At 30.3% G+C, this 18,986-nt stretch overlaps 1 protein-coding gene across 3 annotated transcripts in view; it reads left to right on the top strand.

The window, feature by feature from the left end:
- The window catches only part of sona (sol narae), a 55,416-nt gene that overhangs the window by 28,059 nt on the left and 8,371 nt on the right, over positions 1–18,986 (top strand). For all 3 annotated transcript variants that reach the window (XM_065311498.1, XM_065311495.1, XM_065311496.1), the window contains exons 4-6: positions 4,917–4,980; positions 6,932–7,272; positions 15,139–15,231. In XM_065311498.1, coding sequence (XP_065167570.1) covers positions 4,917–4,980; positions 6,932–7,272; positions 15,139–15,231 — 498 coding nt within the window. The remainder of the gene's footprint in view (positions 1–4,916; positions 4,981–6,931; positions 7,273–15,138; positions 15,232–18,986) is intronic.

The following is an 18,986-nucleotide window of genomic DNA, read 5'->3' as shown; positions in this document are numbered from 1 at the left end:
TCAAATGTTAGAAGTTTAAGATTTCCTTTTTATTTTATAATACTTTATTAATAATTGTCACCTTAACGTAGAATTAGAGTGTAAGTAGAAAACATAGCGTAAGCATCACGTGGCTAAACGTTGTTAAACACTCGAATGCTTAAACGTTCGCTCTCAATCAATCTTGTGAGTAAAGTCCCCATTTATCCACTTGATACTTAATATACTATTTAATTTTGTATAAAAATTAATTAATATTTTAGTAAATTATATGTTTACTAGCTTTAACCCTTGGCTTCGCTCGCGAATATCTAAAATAATGAAGTTGCTTCCGTACGCGTCTGTAGTCACAGAAGAAGTAACAATGAAGTAGAATGGCGGGAAGTTTAAAATGGCTGAAAGTATAGTCTATGGAAGTATAGTGTACAGTCTCCATAGTGTAGTCAATTGGATTTGATGTTGACGTAGCTGTCGGTAATACAGTGTGATAATACAGTGTGATGGTACTACAGTACTTAGGTTTGAGCTTCATTGCTGGAATGCTAGATGGCGTTTAAGTAGTCAAATAGCCAGATGCAGAGGTATTATTGGCTAAACTATTTCTTTATTTTATTTAAAAAATAATTTTTTTATTAAATAAAAAGTAGCCTATAACCATTCGGGGACCACTAAGAATATATGTACAAATTTTCATGATGATCGGTTAAGTAGTTTTTGCGTGAAAGTGTAACAAACATCAGGACTTTCGCATTTATAATATTAATAGGGATTATCACCTCAACGTAAAACTAGAGTGAAAGTAGAAAAAATAGCTTAAGCATCACGTGGCTAAACGTTGTTAAACACTCGAATGCTTAAACGCTTGCTAGGCTCGCCCTCAATCAATCTCGTGAGTAAAGTCCCCATTTATCCACTTGATACTTAATATACTATTTAATTTTGTATCAAAATTAATTAATAATTTAATAATTTATTATGCATTTCAATCAAATAGATAAATAGACAGGTGTCATGTTCCGCCCATTATTCAAATGTTATAAAATAATCTGTCGCACAATAGTAATTAGAAATTACGATAAATTCTTATAAATAATTATAGCAGTCTCAAGAACAAACGATTTTTCCAATTACAAATTGCCAACCAAGATTGACTGAGCATTTAGATACCAAACACAAGCACCGATTGAATTATCACCCAGCAATCGATAAACAAATTAACAAACCAAGAAACAACAACACAAGAAAACAAAAGACAAATAAAATACACTTGCGTGTCTCTTTACAAGTACGTTTAAAGGTCGTTGGATTTTTTACTCTCACACTGATTTATTTCCATGCTATGATCTTATGATATTATTACTGAATTAATTTATTTATTATTTATTATTTATTCGAGTGTCGTACTGTCATTTGTCTGTTGGTTATTTGTCGATGCACAACATATGCAAATGCATTTTATTTAAATGCGGTATTCTACGGTTCGCAGAAGAAAGTGCTTTAATTAGTCGCGAGCAGTTTCAAGTTGTTTTTGTTTTAATCGTTTGTGTGTAATATGCAGAGTATGTGCACATGAAGAAATTATTACATTGTCGGTAGACATTCCGTTGGGAAATAAACAATTGCGCGGAGAAATAAATGTCAATGTACAACAATGGTTCCTGAATTAATTGTGGAGAATGGTTGATAATTACGTTATAATTTGTAACATAATATAATGGATTTTATAGAGTTTGTTATAATTCAATTAAATTCTATAAGAAATATTTCTATGTTTAGGTATTAATGCAGTTACAGTCTTGAGAAACATCAAAAATTGTTTTTTTTTTTGCTTCCACTTTTAAAGCACCACTTTTTCTACGGTTTTAAGACTCAAAAAGTGGAAAAAGTGACTAAAGTGCTTTAGTCACGGGCTTTAGTCACGGGGTAGATTTTTTATTATTTTTGGTCAAAATTAATTAAGATTTTTAATTGTGAATATCTTAAAAGCTAAAAAATCAAAAAAAAAAACACAAAACATTAAAAAATCTTCTCATTTTTGCAACATTTTCAAAATTTCATAGCAATATCTAAAGCAAAATTTATAATTTATATTCAGATTTAATTTACAATTAATTTACAACGTAATCAATTAGAATACACGTATTGCTTTGATTAATTGTTTATCTAAAATGTACGTAACTTGATTTTACCTTCAGTTTCATTACAAGCTAAGTTGGGATGAAAACGGATGTACTTTAATGTTACATGGCCGACGAGCTGAGAGCGTCAACGACAAAACGGAAGAACGTACCGAGACGAGACGAAAAAGCGCCTTTAACACAATGTAAATCACTCGCAATGACACGCGGAATGACTAAGTTTAGAGATAATGCGTTACGCGGTTACGCGATCTTCAAGTTTACGCGTGGATTACATTGAGCCATCAATCAATACTTATTTATGTACTCATTGTTTATACGCGTTTACAAACTTCAAGATTATCTCATTACTTCATTAACTAAAAATTTAAAGTATACTTTATTTTATTACCTGATTTGATACGCAACTTTGTCTGAGTTAAATTTTTCCTTTTTGTTTTTTTTTTAATCTAGAAAGTGTTTTATTTATAAAAAAAATGAGAAATGATAATAATACACTTTAGCTCAATCTATGACTTAATTATTCAACTATAAATATGACAGAATCTTTATACAAACTTTCATCCCTTATTTAACACCCTCTAAATTATAATTTTTGTAATTTTATTAATTATTCTGCTATTGAAAGTCAAAACGAATTCAATAAACCATAGATCATCAAAATCTGTCCAGCCGTTCTTGAGTTATAAGTGTTGTAACTAACACATCCCTACTAATATTATACATGCAAAAGTTCTGATGTTTGTTACACTTTCACGCAAAAACTACTTAACCGATCATCATGAAAATTTGTACACATATTCTTAGTGGTCCCCGAATGGTTATGGGCTACTTTTTATTTAATAAAAAAATTAATTTTTAAAATAAAATAAAGAAATTGTTTAGCCAATAATACCTCTGCATCTGGCTATTTGACTACTTTAACGCCATCTAGCATTCCAGCAATGAAGCTCAAACCTAAGTACTATAGTACCATCACACTGTATTATCACACTGTAGTACCGACAGCTACGTCAACATCAAATCCAATTGACTACACTATGGAGACTGTACACTATACTTCCATAGACTATACTTTCAGCCATTTTAAACTTCCCGCCATTCTACTTCATTGTTACTTCTTCTGTGACTACAGACGCGTACGGAAGCAACTTCATTATTTTAGATATTCGCAAGCGAAGCCGCGGGTTAAAGCTAGTAGGAGATATAAGTGTATAAAATATCATTTTTACGCATTAATAAGAAAATACGGCAAAATACATCATAATAATTTACTAAAATTAATTTTTCTATGTTTTTATATTTTCAATATCTTGATTGTTAAACGCAATCATTGTAAAAGTGTGAACTTTGCAATTACAGCGACAAGTAAGGATACGCTTTGTAATTTTACATAAATTGTAGACAATTTATCGCTTGTAACTTGTAGTAGAAACGGATGCAAGCGCACTTAAAAAATAACATTAAATAACATTAACAAACGTTTACAAACATTGTCATTGTTGAATCGCTGAAGTCAATGAGCATTCATTTGCATTCAAACGCATCCGAGCTTCGTCCTTAGTCTAATTATACGTTTATTTACGTAACATTTAAACATTCAACTTTACTTTGCACCTTATAATTAATTTAAACGTCAACTATTGTCCAAGAAACATGTAAATATTAAAAAAGTTGCCTATCGTAAATTATACGACAGTTTTCTTTAAATTTATGAAATATTTGCGGTAGGAAACGAAATGAAACTAACCCAAGCAAATAGAGCGTTGTAACGAGCGCCTATAAAACCACTTGATTTTTGTAAAAGGTAAATAGTGAAAACAACGCAAATGAACCAAAAATATTGTGAAAAACTGCATAAACACTAGAAATTATGTTGAAAACCACTACGGAAGCAGTCTACGAATGAAACATTTTTATTACTTAGTTTTATTCACGTTTTATTGCATCAGTGATGAATTTTCATCTTTTAATGAAAAGAAATGCACAAAAAAGTTATGTAAATTATGAAGCGTATAATACACTTTGTTATACTTGATTATATCGCATTTCTTCGCTGTGGTTTGAGATTTTTTTTGCTGGTTATTGTTAAGCATGAATCATAAAACATTAGAAAATGAAGAAAAACTTGAATGTGGAACAGGAAGATGCTTAACTTTTCAAAAGAAAACTAAAACAAAAAGCTATACAACCCAATTTACACTTTGGATATAAATATATGCAACCCATTACACAATATTTTATTTTTTATTTGCAACAGGAAGATGTTTAATTTTTGTTGAAAAACAAAACAAAAAGTTATGCAACCCTATTTTCTCTAAAGGTATATATCTATGCAACTCATTACACAATATTTAATTTTTAATTTTTTGCAGTATTTGTTGATTGTCGATTAATTGGCTAACGTGTTCTGTGATAAAACGCCGGCGGTAACCTAGACACGATTACACGATTGCGCGTCGATTTCGAGCGTGCACGAAAGTGACGAAACGCAAAAAGTGTGACTGACATTGGACCTAGTTCGAATTGCAATGCGAACACGACTCTAACACTAACGCTAACTCTACAACGTTATTTCGATTACGAGAAATATAACTACACTGCGAGTATTGACAATGCGTGGTGTTAAATTGAATTAAAACTAACGATGAATAATTAAGTTGTAAAAATCGACGGATTGACTAACTCTTAATCTGTTTACGGCGTGAATTTGTTCTTTCAAATGTTAATTGAATCATTAGCGTTAAATAATGTTGCATAGGCGCTGGTTTTATGATTAATTATTTTATTTTGTTACAGATTCACAAACACATGACAGTCGATGAACTGCGGAGCACGTTTCACGTCGATAATCATGATTTAGGTGAGTTAAAAGTTGATTTATAATAAAATTTAAAAATTTTAGTGGTAATTATTTAATAATAGTATGAATAAATTGTAAAATAGAAGGAAAACAATTTTTTTGAATTTTTTTGTGGAAAAACATCGCAAAATTTTTGATATTTTTATTTTATTGGCTGATAACTCAAGATTTGGATAATTTATTGAGGAATTGAATAAAATCATTTTTGTTCAATATTCTTAACTAAAAGTAAGTTTTTCATACAAATAACGTAAAATTAGTTTTTTAACATTTTTACGAAAAAACGTGTTTTTTTTTCTCTAAAAATCAAATAATAATAAAATCAAACGTTTGACAAAGAAAAATAATAGTTTAGATTAAAGATAATAAGTCAATAAATCAATTAAAGGTTTTGGTTTAGGTGTAAATTGCTTTATTCGCCCTCCAGACCTTCTCAAAGATGTTAAAAAAATTAAAAACAAAATTTAAATGAAAAATAAAACAAGTAGAAAGCAAAAGTGACTTGTATCAATTAATTATCTTGGTTAATTACAGCAGATTGAGATGTAAATGATTACAACATGATGAAATATTGACCTACAATTCAAAAACAAACAAAAACCGATTTAAAAACCTTTAAAAATCCGAAAACGAAAACGTAAATAACGCAAAAGGAAATTAATTTGCATAATTAAGTCAACAGTTCAAAGCAAACCGTAAATTAACCAGTAAATCAACAGAAATTCTTTAGTAATTGGAGCAGTATTTTGAAATATATTAGATAATTAACAATTTTCACATATACATAAACTAAAATGTTGTTTTATTTTATTTTTAAATTAAATTAAATTTACTTAACTTACAGCAAATATTTGCCGATTAATTTAAAGTGAAAATTTCGATTATATAATAATTATTTACAAAACCAGTAATTTATGGACTTGTGCCGTGTATCGTGTTTCTTATCAATAATAATGGTAATTTAAACGCGAATATGTATCCAGATCATTTCCTTGTTTTTGTTTTTTTTTTTGTGTATTGGTAGAGGCAATTTCAATTTAATACGATCACGATCAGACTATCAACTACTATCGAACTAAACTACACTAAACGTTTAACATGTTAGAAACACTTCTGGTGTCCACACGCTCGTGATTTTATGTATAAAAACGAAATTTATGAAAATTAAAACGTTGGCGAGTAGGATACGGAAGTAGAGCAGATTTAAAACCTTCGCGTGGTTGAAACTTCAAAGTTTGAAAGTTCTTTTCCGGTTTTAAACAGAATTAAACACTTAGGAGTTGAACATTTCAATTTATGAAGTTAATTAAAACAGGAAAATGGTTTTAAGAGCTATTTGACTCATTTTACAATAAACATAAAACTTTTAAATGAATTTCTTAGTGTAATTTTTCAAAAATTGACTTTTTTGTTTTTATTGAAAATTACATAATTTATGAGTGACAATTTCACAAAAATTGCTTCATAATTTTAGTAGCTTCACTACTACAGTAATAAGAATAAACTATTACTTATCTTTTATTTTCTTATCCAGTAGCTTTACTCATTCAATACTTGTACATAATTTGTTTTCTAATTTGTTTTCAACCATTATGCGCGCCTGATTTATATCATTAGCAACACTTGTTTATCTCGCCAATGTGTATAGTGCCCATGTAATGCTGCCTACTCGCCGCACATTTAATTTACGCGCTCGCGGTAGCCTGCGCACAGGTGATGCTCGTTTGCGTTTAACGACGTGTGGGCGGAAGAAGGAAGATTGAATATTTGCTTAATTCGCTTCCGTTACACATTGCCTTAAACGCACGACGAACACTTGCAATCGCTGCATTTCAAACCCACATTTCCGCAATTTACGATTTACTAATTGTAATTGCAATTGTAATTGTTTAATTGATTTAATAATATACAAAGTGTATTTACTAAGTTTTCTTTTAATTTAATTTTTTAGTTCCTGAATATGAAGTAGTACACATCACGGATCACAACGTGCGCCGACGCCGTAGCATAGCCACCAACGGTGGTTTCGACAACCACTGGAGTATAGGCAACCCATCGAACGGCAAACAACAAGAAAAGCTTACGCTTAGCGCTAAAGCAAGCGTTAGTAAAGTGCCTTACAATGAAAAGCCACGAACGGCAAATATAAAACTAAAAGCATTCGGAAGACCATTAAATCTTAGTTTGGTGAAAAACGAAGATTTATTTAAGAAAACCGGGCTGAAAATATGGACGGTTGAACCCAATGCAACGTCACAACATGGCGTCGAGTATGTTGAAATGCCACAACACGTGAGTAAAAACAATTTTATTTACAAAAAAAAAATTATTACGGAAGTTAACTTAAGTCAAGTTAGTTAAGTAATGTAACTTAAGTCACTTCAAAGGTGTCAAATTCAAGTGAAATTTTCCGGATTGATTAAATCAGTGAGTGTCATGCTACACTTTATATTTTCACACATTTTGTTTTATGTTTATGTAACACGCGCATGCGCAGTTAAACCGTCTTAAATCACCACAAGTTGTCTAGCAGTCATTCAATTGATTTGCATCTTTCATGACTTTCATGGCTCAGTCGCCAATCACAAATCACAAATCTCATTATTCGTTTCGCCACACTAAGAGAACGCAGGCTTGTTGCTTGTTGCCACTTGTGATTTATCGACACGCGATTCTCATGATACGACACCGATTACTTAACACCGCTAACAAGCCTCAACGAGTTCAAAACGGCGGGCGCTTCATCGCAAGAAAATTGAATAATCATCATCGGTGGAATCGACACACTGACAAACAATAAAGGTGCGTCGTGTTACTGCGCTTAGCGTGATATATGATAGGTTAGGTAACAATAACTATTTGGATTATTGGTATTGTAAGGTGTAGCTTAAGTCGTATGTGTGTGTTTGATGACACTGTGACTTGGATGAATTGATGGCATGTGACATTTGAACCTCGCCTTTCGAATATTTTTCTGAGTGTAAACAAAGAAATGCAAAACAATGCGAAATCAATTGCAAAAATTTAAATTTATTGAATTTCGTGCGTATGTGACTTGAAAACGTTAAGTAATCTCATCATTACTTATGTAATCACTTTTGCAATCATTTTATGGTTTGTTCTACGCATTATGCATTATAATTTGTTGGTTTGTTGCGGGTTTTATTGTTTATTTAGTCATTTACAAAATGTTTATTGTTATCTAGGTTAGTAATTTGTGTATTATGGTTTAATACATGTTTTTGAGGTTAGAGTTAATTTAAATTGATGTTTTAAATGTAAAACTAATGTTTTCTGTATGTTTGTTTGTTTGTTTTCGTTTCACGCCTAAACTATTTGATCAATTTTGATAAATTTTGGTATATAAGTAGATTTGAGCATAGGAAAAGTCATAAGCTACTTTTTAATGCAAAAATGTAGTTAAAATATGAGAAAAATGAATGTATTTGAAGTTAATTCTTGTTTTAGTTGTTTAATTTGGAGACAGGTGGCGCTGAGGTGCATTTCTTTCCATTTTCAGTATTTACACACTAAAATATTTAACCGTTATTATATTTATTAATTTCTAAAGCCTAAAAAGGGAAAAAATCAGTATTTTTACTCACTTTTCTTGAATACTGAGTTTTTGTTCAATAAAATGACGTTAAAATCAATACATTTCAAGTCAACAATGTTTTTCCCTCATTTTTTCTATAAAAAGTAAATTTTCTCCCAAAAAGTAATTTTAACATGCATTTAAGCAACTAAACTGACTTAAGTCTATTATTTCCCTTCTTAAAATTGTTCCCTAAATTTACATGCATTTTGACGCTTTAATAAGTATGATAAACACGGCATGATCATAAAATTAAAATTCTCAATCGGTCAGGCACTCGCATGTTACACATACATTTTGTTTTATAATATCACTCGGTCATTAAAGTCGGACTTCTTACATGTCTCGCATTTCGACGGATTTGAGTTGGGTTGGGTTGTGACTCCGTACGTCATCATGTCGATTACTATTAATTAATTTAAGTACATACATTTCACTCACAAATGCTGCTAAAGCGTTTAGTTGAGTAAGTGTGCGGTGTTTGTGTTTCATTTTTACTTTATGTATTTATTTAATTATTTGATTTTATTTCGTTTGGTAGCTTTGCGCACGCCGTGTTGATTGCTCCAAGCGTTTATCCATTAAACAAAAATCACCGTTATGTAATTATTTTAATAGACGTTTTGCAAATTGGCAAATTAAATAAAAGTATGTGGAAATTGTAGTAAGAGTATCTTACAAGTGTTTAAACTTTGAATGCTATTAATTATACAGGGTGTTGATGAATTAAATGCTATTTAAAAATAATTATTTATATTTTAACACGAGTTAATTTCAAAAATAATAAATTTTTACTTCAAAATTGCAAAAATTTACTTTTTCTGCGAAAATTTAAACAAAAATTATTTTTTATGGATATAAATTTGTTTAACGGTTTATCATGATACAAACATTTATTCTTTGCACTTTTGTATTTTTTTTTCTTTAAACAATCATAATTATATTAATCATTGGAATGCACGCAATAAATTATATTTGCACAATACTCGTACACGATTTTTATTGTTATACAAGACGGCAGAATAGTTAGAACAAATCAAAAATTAACTAAGTAGTTGATTGTTATAAAAAACCATTGGACGTATAAATTGCATCACAAAATTTATATTTTTGCAATAGTTTTAATCTATTTCCATCTAAAATAATTAACAATACAATTACTCGTGAAGTAATCATTAATTTGATGTGCAAATACATTGCAATCTTTTTATTTGTTGATTAAAATACGAGCTACACTAACAAATAAAATAATCGTGATTTTTTCTTTGGCAATATCAATAATTCAAGTACTTATACTAAAAATAATTTTGATAATAAGTTGCTTATGAGAATTTAAGTATTAAAAATATTTTGTAGTTATATAAAAATATTCTTTGGAAGATTGTGTTTCTAATCAAATAGATGACGTAATGTCACCAATCTTAACTTGCAGAAATCATTATCTAACAATAAATGACAGAACAATAAGTAAATTACACGCAATGTATAAAAAATTGCATAACTTATATAAAAAGTAATCAATTTTGGATAGCCTACTTTTCTAGCTTATTGTGCGCGCGTCTAAATTGCTTTATCTCCCGCTTATGTTAGTTACACCTTTTATAACTCAAGAACGGCTGGACAGATTTTGATGATCTATGATTTGTTCGATTGGTCTCCGCTCTGAATAACCGAATAACTATTGAAATATCAAAAATTATGACTGAAAGAGTGTTAAATAGGGGGTGAAAGTTAATATTGAACATATTAAAATAAATTTGTGAATCGCATTGATTTATATTGATTTATATAATTTATAAATCTAAACATGAAATAATTTTTCAAAAACTTTTTATAATTTTCTGCCCTTGGTACACAATATAGAATTATTTGTGTCAGTATTTGTAATTAAATTTAAATTAAATTTTAATTTGTAATATAAGCATGGTCAAGGCCTCCCTTGAAAATATTCAAATGAAACTAAAGAAATTAATCTCACGAAAAGATAAACTCAATAGATTATTCACTATCCACTTGATTATCTGATTATTTTTCGTTGTCTATGGACATGTGGACATGTTTATTGTGTCGTTGACGTGTCGCAACCTTAAACTTTTTAACACTTTTCAAGCATCTTCATCGCCACCTTCATCTTCAGACTTCATTCATCTAATGTTTAACATTCACCTTGCACGTTGACATCATATTGGTACTTAAACGCTACAAAATCTGCTAAAAGGAATAAACACAAAAGAATTTAAATTAAGCGTCAAGTTTGATTTGGAATTCAAAGTCAAACATTCAACATTTTTGTATTTTTAGATTAGTGTGAAAAAATCATGTGTAGGTGGAATATTTGAATATTGCAAAATCATTTTAATATTGAATGAAAATGTTTTATGTTTAATTTGTACTTACGGCATTTTATAAATAGAAACAGACAGCTTATAAGTTATAAACAAATCGATTAAATGTGCTGTTTAAGTTGGTATCAATTATTACGAACATTATGAAGGTAATTTACTGAAGAAAAGAAAAAGTAAAACACGCGAGCCTACACGATAAATATCAACATTCCAATTATTTGCTTTTAACATATCAACTTAGACTTCCGTTAGACGTTGAGTTTACATTAACAATGCGCACAATAGCAACTAGATCAACACTACATTTACCTGTCATTTTATAAATCACATTTTATACGTTTTTAATGGATAAAATATGAATTTTTCAATTAATTATCAAATTTAAATTTAAAAAATAGATATACTTACTTGTAGTACACGTCAGCGCCATCTGTATTTAAATTATACAACTATAAGATTCATTAAATCCCCATATCAACTTTCAACCTCAGTTTTACATTGTTAGGGTTATATTTTTTCAACAAAAAATAGCCTATGTTCTATTTTAATAAATAATCTATATCAATGTAAAGTTTTATTAAATTTGGTTGAGTGGTTTAGGCCTGAATGCGTTACAAACACACTAATACTCTCACGGTTGTATTTTTCTTGTTAATTAACTTTTTACTACTCCAGCGCCATCTATATTTGAATTATACAACTATAAGATTAATTAAATCTCCATATCAACTTTCAACCCTAATTTTACATTGTTAAAGTTATATTTTTGCAACAAAAAATAGCCTATGTTCTATTTTAATAAATAATCTATAATATTGTAAAGTTTTATCAAATTTGGTTGAGTGGTTTAGGCCTGAATGCGTTACAAACACACAAATACTCTCACGGTTGCATTTTTCTTGTTAATTTAACTTTTTGCTACTCCAACGCCATCTGGTTATTATTTTATAAAATAACTAATAATTACAGATTATTTTTTTAATCACCCTAGAAATGTTACTTGGCGACAATTCAAATACTTTGCTTAACCATTGTCCATTTTGGTTGTAATTTTATGTAATCCATGCACATTGGCGCGTTTTGTAAAAAAGGCGATCAATGAATCGAAACGAGACTTCCTCGTTTCACGCTGTTTGCCGTCCGTCGTCGTTTGTCGTGCGGTTCTTTTCTTCTTTTCATTTGCGCCGCCGGCGGCGCGCCTCGCCCCAAGAATCCGATTTAGTTTCTGATTCGCATTCTGATTGAAACTAAACCTGTCCCACACAGGTCGTAATGCATCAGCGCGCCACATTCGAATTAAAATCGAAAGGTAATTAATGAATCAAAAGCGTGCTGAATACAAATGCAACTACAAACTGATTTATTAAAACATAAAGAATAAGACTAATTACTAATTACGTCGATCTAACAAATGAAAACGCAAACAACGTAATCAATCGAAAGTGTAAAAAATTAAACCGGAAGTTATGCGTCAAAAAGCATTAATCACAGTCACAATCATTAATTGTAACCCAAATTTAATGTATTTATAAGATTTAATGTCAAATGAATAAATGTCAATAGCTGTAACATACCTAACCTCATTTCTTATCTATTTCCTAAGGTGATTTAAGTTGAAGAAATGAAATTCCGCTTCAATTTTTTTTGTGCGCCGTAAGAATTTAATATTTCATAACGAAAGTGAGCCAAGTGTGGCGAGCGAGTCAGCCATGTGCGATGTTAATTCCATACTTAAACTTGATTCGCAACCGGCTCACCGTATAGTCATAGTGCACATTGCGTCGGCATGTTGTTGCTCTAGGAACACACGCCGGCGCTTATTATGCCAATGTTGCACAACCAATTCGGGCTTTCACATTTCACCGTGTTCCTATTATACATTAGATATTTCTCCGTTGCTGCGTGCACACGATCACAAATCAGTGTTATTTATCTTAACCTTAAAAATAAAGTCATAAAACTCTTATTTAGTCACGGGTGCCATCTGGTGGAAAAAAATGAACTACATAAAGATTATTTCTTGAAATTTTTGATATTTTTATATTTTATTAATTTATTTGGAATTTTGGGATTAAAAATTTAGTTTTTGTACGTAAATATTTAAATTATCAATTATTTACATTATTATATTATTAATCTCGTGGTTAAAGTGCAGTTTAGCACACTTGATTCTTAATATACTTTTTCATTTCACTTTTTTTTTATTTTTCCGCGGTTTAGAGACACAAAAAGTGCTAATTTAAACACGTATGGTCAAAGCCGTGACTAAAGTACTTTAGTCACGGGTTTTAGAAACGGGTTAGAATGTAATGCCTATCAATGAATTATTTATTTAAATTTTTTGGTTTAATTCGTTTCATGCCTCCCCAAATCTAAACATTTGAGGTTATTATACGCAATATCCTCATTTCGTATGTCTACTTAAGTAAACCTGTCAATGTCATTAATGTGATGTATACATATAGCAAGTGTTGCTCCAAATTGCCGAAATATTTCACACATTATGAAATTTTTGGTGTCGCGCAATCCGAATGATATATTCATCATGCGTCAAGCACCCACCGGCCGCCATCTTGTCTCAGTCGGCAATAATTTGCATTCTTTGCGAAATTCAAGCGTGTATAACTGAAATTTGCACACAATGGCGCGCACAATGGCTATTTAAACCGATGCGACAATAAAATTGACAATCGCTAATACAACTTAATTTATTTGATTTGCGTCGTGTCGAACGACGCCTTAATGGTTAAATGGCGGGCGTGAAACAAACTCGATAATGTAAGATACAAATTGGATGAACACAAATATTGCTAATGTGTGAATAAAATTAGTGAATAAGAATAAATTAGGCTACGTTGGGAATTGTGCAAAGATTGTGGGTGGATTTGCTAATATGAACTAATTATTTAGTTCTTTGGTTAATTTAGTCAATATATTCATTTTATTTATTACAGTTATTATACTGAGTGGTATTGAAAATTAAGAATTTTAAATTTTTATAGTGATATACCTATAAAATAAAATTGTGTTAGTTACACCTCTTATAACTTAAGAACGGCTTGGCAGATTTTCATGATTTATAATTTGTTGGATTCGTCTTTGCCTCGAGTAGGACATTAACTATTAAAATATTAAAAATTATGATTTAAAGATTGTTAAATAAGGGATGAAAATTGGTATAGGAAGTAAATCATAGTTTTAACTTAATAATTGAATCATAGATGTCGCTAAAGTGCATTATTAGCAATTCACACTTTACAAAATTAATTTTACATTAAAAACACAAGTGAATCTAATTTTTTTAATAAATAATTTAATAATTATTCACTGGAATAGTTACTTTCAACAATAACACTGAAATTAAATTCTATTTACTTTGTGTGAACTGATTTATTCAAATTTTGACAAAATGAAATTGAAAGTAAATTGCCTTCAATTACAAGATTCCATCACTTGGGAGTGTTTCAAACTTACACACACTCTCTTAATACTCTCATACACTCTGATATTATATTCATACTGATATCGTGTACTAGTATATGCAGAATAATTGTATGTGTATATGTACTCGTAGTATTTGACTCTGTTGTGTCATGTGAAGTCCCATTGTATCTCGCTTACTCTGAAGCCGCGCTGTCGTTGGCATCTTGGAAGATTTCGTGCGACTTGTTGCGATATGCAAATTAGGCGCTCGTACGCGCACTCGCTGCGCGTAAAACAATGCGTGTTGTAATTGCACACACAACGTGAAACGTGAGTGTCACACACTCACAGCGCAACAATGACAATACAAGTCTGCTCCATATTCGTAACAAAAATTAAGTTTCGGCATTGCAAGTGTTTGGAGAATGCCAAAAGTTACAATTTACAATTAAGTTATTAAATTTTAAAAATATATTTGTTTGTGTATTCGGAAAATAATGAAGTTCTCTGCAATATAAATAAATATTATGCATATTTGTTGATTTGGTAAATGTTGATACCAAATATAAGATTTTTATAAGTTTTGTGAACATGGCGCCCTCTATCGGATAGAAATGCAGTTGAAAATATGCAGTATAACCTAGAAAATATACATTGAGTGAATATGGTTGCATATATTGCAAAGTTTAACAGTAATGCACGTTTTTCAGCTCTTAATTAATCGTAATGTTGAAAATTTGTAAATATTCTTAGTTAAATGAATGAAAACTAAATATTTTATGTTTTAATTTTCAGAGTCATGAAGATGTCGGTGAAATTTATCAAGATCAAGAGAATCAGGCCGCCATCTTGTTACGCAACGATCAATTATTGGGACATTTACTTTTGGTGAGTAAACTACAAATCATACTTTATTTCTAATGCTTAAACATAAGTCCAACCATATCCTGACATATGATATTTGCTAAATGCTGATTAAATTATCAAATTTCAAATTTATACTTGTAGTTAGTGGAATATTTTTGGAATTAATGGAGACAAACGTTTGAATTCCTAAATCCGGTCTAGAATGTTAATTATACGCGTTCATATCATAAATAAAACCAAACAAATGGCAATTTTCTATGCCATATTATGCTGTGCTATGCTATGCTATAATTATGCGTGGCTTATTATTTTTTGCCAATATTTATCTAGTTAACAAGTTGTTAACCTTTGTTTCTGCGCGACTTTTAACTTTTTACTTCATTTTTTGCACAAAAAATTGAATTATTTAAAATTAATCAATTTTTCGGTTGGTTTTTTAAAGTTACTAGAGTCCAATTAATTTTAGTGTAGTGCAGTGTTTTTTGTTAAAGTTTAGTCATTGTAAAATAAAATTTATTTTATTATAACCCCGACATTTATAAACAGAAAAAATGTGCATTGATTTATATTGATTTATATTATTTTATATTGATTTAAATTGATTTAATATGACGTTTTTGAATTTATTTAATATAATTTATGTCATAAATGACAGTTATTTAATTGAATTACATTTTTGGAGTAACAAAAAGTTGATTTTTATAAGAAATTAATTTCATTTTCATTTTTGGGTTCATTCTGAGTTCATTCTGAGTAATTCATTTTGAGTTTAAATTGAGATGGCGCCGAGTAAACACGTGTGTATAAAATGTGATAAGCAAATCAGGGAAAATTCGGGTAGTTTACTGTTGTGTTTGTAAAAAATGGTTTCATAAGACGTGTAGTGGGTTAGATAACAATGGTTTTAATAAATTAGCGTCGGACTTTAAAAATATGGGATTGCCAAATGGCATTGCAATAGTTGTGATTTGGAGGTTAGTACTCGTATTGTGGATATGGAAGAGGTAGAGGAGGACGAAGTGGACACCGAAGACGTGGAACCACCATCGATGAAAGCTATCATGAAGGGCATGGAGGCTCTGTTTTAAAGCACCTGGAGCCGTTCAAGCAAAAACGAAATAAGGGACATCAAATCAAATATTAAGTTGCTGAAAGAATCCAACGCTGATGTCACATTTTAGAAATTAATACATAATTTTAGTGTTTTTCAATCACAGTAATCATTTTCAATATATTTTTGAAAAATCGAAAATAATTTGCATGCGTGCACTAATATTTTATATCCTTTAAATATCCTTGACCAATATATGATGACAATTATTAAACTCAGGTGCAATAAACCCCTGCAGCTATAATTATTAATTTAACGTAAATAAAACCTGATAAATCACAAATACATTAAATATATACGAAAATAATTAACTTTAATTTTTTGATTGTTGATTTGATTTCTTGATTATTTCTCCTCGATCAGCATTCGACGTGAGTTATTGTCTGAGTTGACACCTTTAATGCTTTAACGCGCTAATTGCAAATTGGACGATGATGAAGTAAATTTAGAGCAACAATTTATTCCGATCTAAATAATCCACGTAATCATTGTTCGACATCGTCAAGAAGTCAAGGTTAAATTGATTTTTTCGATGATTATCTCACCGCAAACTCACCTTACACGTTTAATTCGTTATTAATAACAATTATTCCTTTGATATTGATATTTTCAAGGCAAAAAAACATTGAAAAACACTGAAATTCAAATTCAAAGCATTTTTGTTTATGTTTCAACTAATCTGCATATAATAGTCTATTATGTCAATTATGTAAATTCCACACAATCTCATTTTTGCAAATTGCATGCAGAGATAATTTCTTTGCTGAATTTGCAAATTTCATTGCAAATGTATTTTCAATATCTGCTTGTTACCTAACTGTGTACTAGTAGAAGTAATATGTGCTCGCATTTCGAATTCTTTGCGGTTTAAAGATCGACCTTGTCGCATTCACAAATTGTTACTCGACGCGCAACAAAATAACAATATGCAAGACTTTAAGACAATATTCCTTTGCAACAAATGGCATTTCTTCGACATTCTAAAACTTAAGGTTTTCATTTCCAGTCTAACCTATAGTAGAGACTCATTCGCGAATGCGGTTGAACATTTATAGGCATTATTTATTGAGGTTTTAACCGGTAGGAACAATGTGATATTGATTAAGGCTTGAATATATAGAACTGAAGGCGTGACACCGCAAAAATCGCGGTGTATGCATTCCTTGAAAATGACTCAAGTTAAGTCAATGGGATTAAAATTCAAAATTCGCGAAAATTGTGAAATTAAATTTAAATTTAGGGTAGTAAAAGTATTGTATATTTAAATTGTAAAATATTATCAATATTGGACTATAATTTAATTAATATTTTGATTATTGAAATATCAAAAAATTAAAAATTTAAATGGAAAAATTATTTTTCTTAAAAATAATAAGCAAAGAAATGTATATGTGCGGTAGAAATTGTTTTAGATGACAAATTTGGTGATTTTTTTATCGATATTTAGTCATAAAAATTTTTTAAAACTTTAATATCAACCGTGTTCGGTGCGTATACCGGAACTCCAACATAGGACGCAGCAAGATCAGTGGCGTAGCTAATACGAATAGCAACGGTTTTTAAATGAATTATTTGTGTTTTAATAAAATAAAATTTTCTATATTAAGTAATAAAATTAATTTTTGCAAAAATTAATAAAATTATGCTCAAAATAGCAATTTTACTAGTTAATATCAATCGTGTTCGGTCCTTATACGTGAACTCCAACATTACACTCTGCAAAATACCAAAATTAAATAATTTAAAAAGATACAAAAAGAAACAATAATATATCATGATTAATTAATTAATCTATATATATAAAAATGGTTGTTTGTAAAGTAGGTTTACGATCGAGATGTTTACGTGATAACGTCTTATTGGTGATATAAGTGTTTTTTGTTGAAATTGTTGTAACACTTCACTTGCACTTCACATTTTGTTTCACTGTTAAATATTCAACCAAAACTTAACCGCACGAGAAAATCTCCATTCGTTTGTATGCCGCTAGAGTGGGAGAGACGGAAGATCGGTCCACTCACTCGAACGCTATGCCTGCCTCCGCTCGTGTGGATTCCGCGTGACAAGTTTCACGGAATGACTGGCAGCGCTCGAGATGAGACGGGAGATCGGTCCGTCTCTCTCTCTCTCGCTATACCTGCGATCGGCCTCGTGACACAAGTTTCTGAACATGTCACCCGACTAAAACGATTTTAAAGACGTTATCACGTCAAAATGAATTGCTGTTCGTTAGTCTCGCTAAAACTCGAGAACGGCTGAACGGATTAATCTTATCTTGGTCTTGAATTATTCGTGGAGGTCTAGGGAAGGTTTAAAAGGTGAGAAAAATTCGAATAATTGTCGGGAAAATCCTCAAAACAGCTCTTTTCTATAGAATAAAATTTGACATTGAGATTCAATCATAGTTATAGTTAAATAGTTGAATTCGAGATGGCGCGCTGAAGTGCATTATTAACAAAACTTTATATGCATAATTTGTTTAAATTAAAATTGCTAATCTTATTGATAGAATTGACTCTTACTACGAGTATGTCTAGAACAAGAGAGTAAAAACGAATTACATTTTTATGAAACACTGCCGGAACGAAGTCGCGGGCAACAGCTAGTTAATTAATAATTTTCTAATCTTAACAAAGCAAATATCAACAAGATATAAGTAAACATG

This window comes from Atheta coriaria, unplaced genomic scaffold (assembly GCF_025399875.1).
Source record: "Atheta coriaria isolate IRGN ID8LTWV9N9 unplaced genomic scaffold, Caltech_Dcor_3.1 hic_scaffold_9_pilon, whole genome shotgun sequence".
In the NCBI taxonomy this organism is placed as follows: domain Eukaryota; kingdom Metazoa; phylum Arthropoda; class Insecta; order Coleoptera; family Staphylinidae; genus Dalotia; species Dalotia coriaria.
This window is presented reverse-complemented; position numbering and strand designations above follow the sequence as displayed.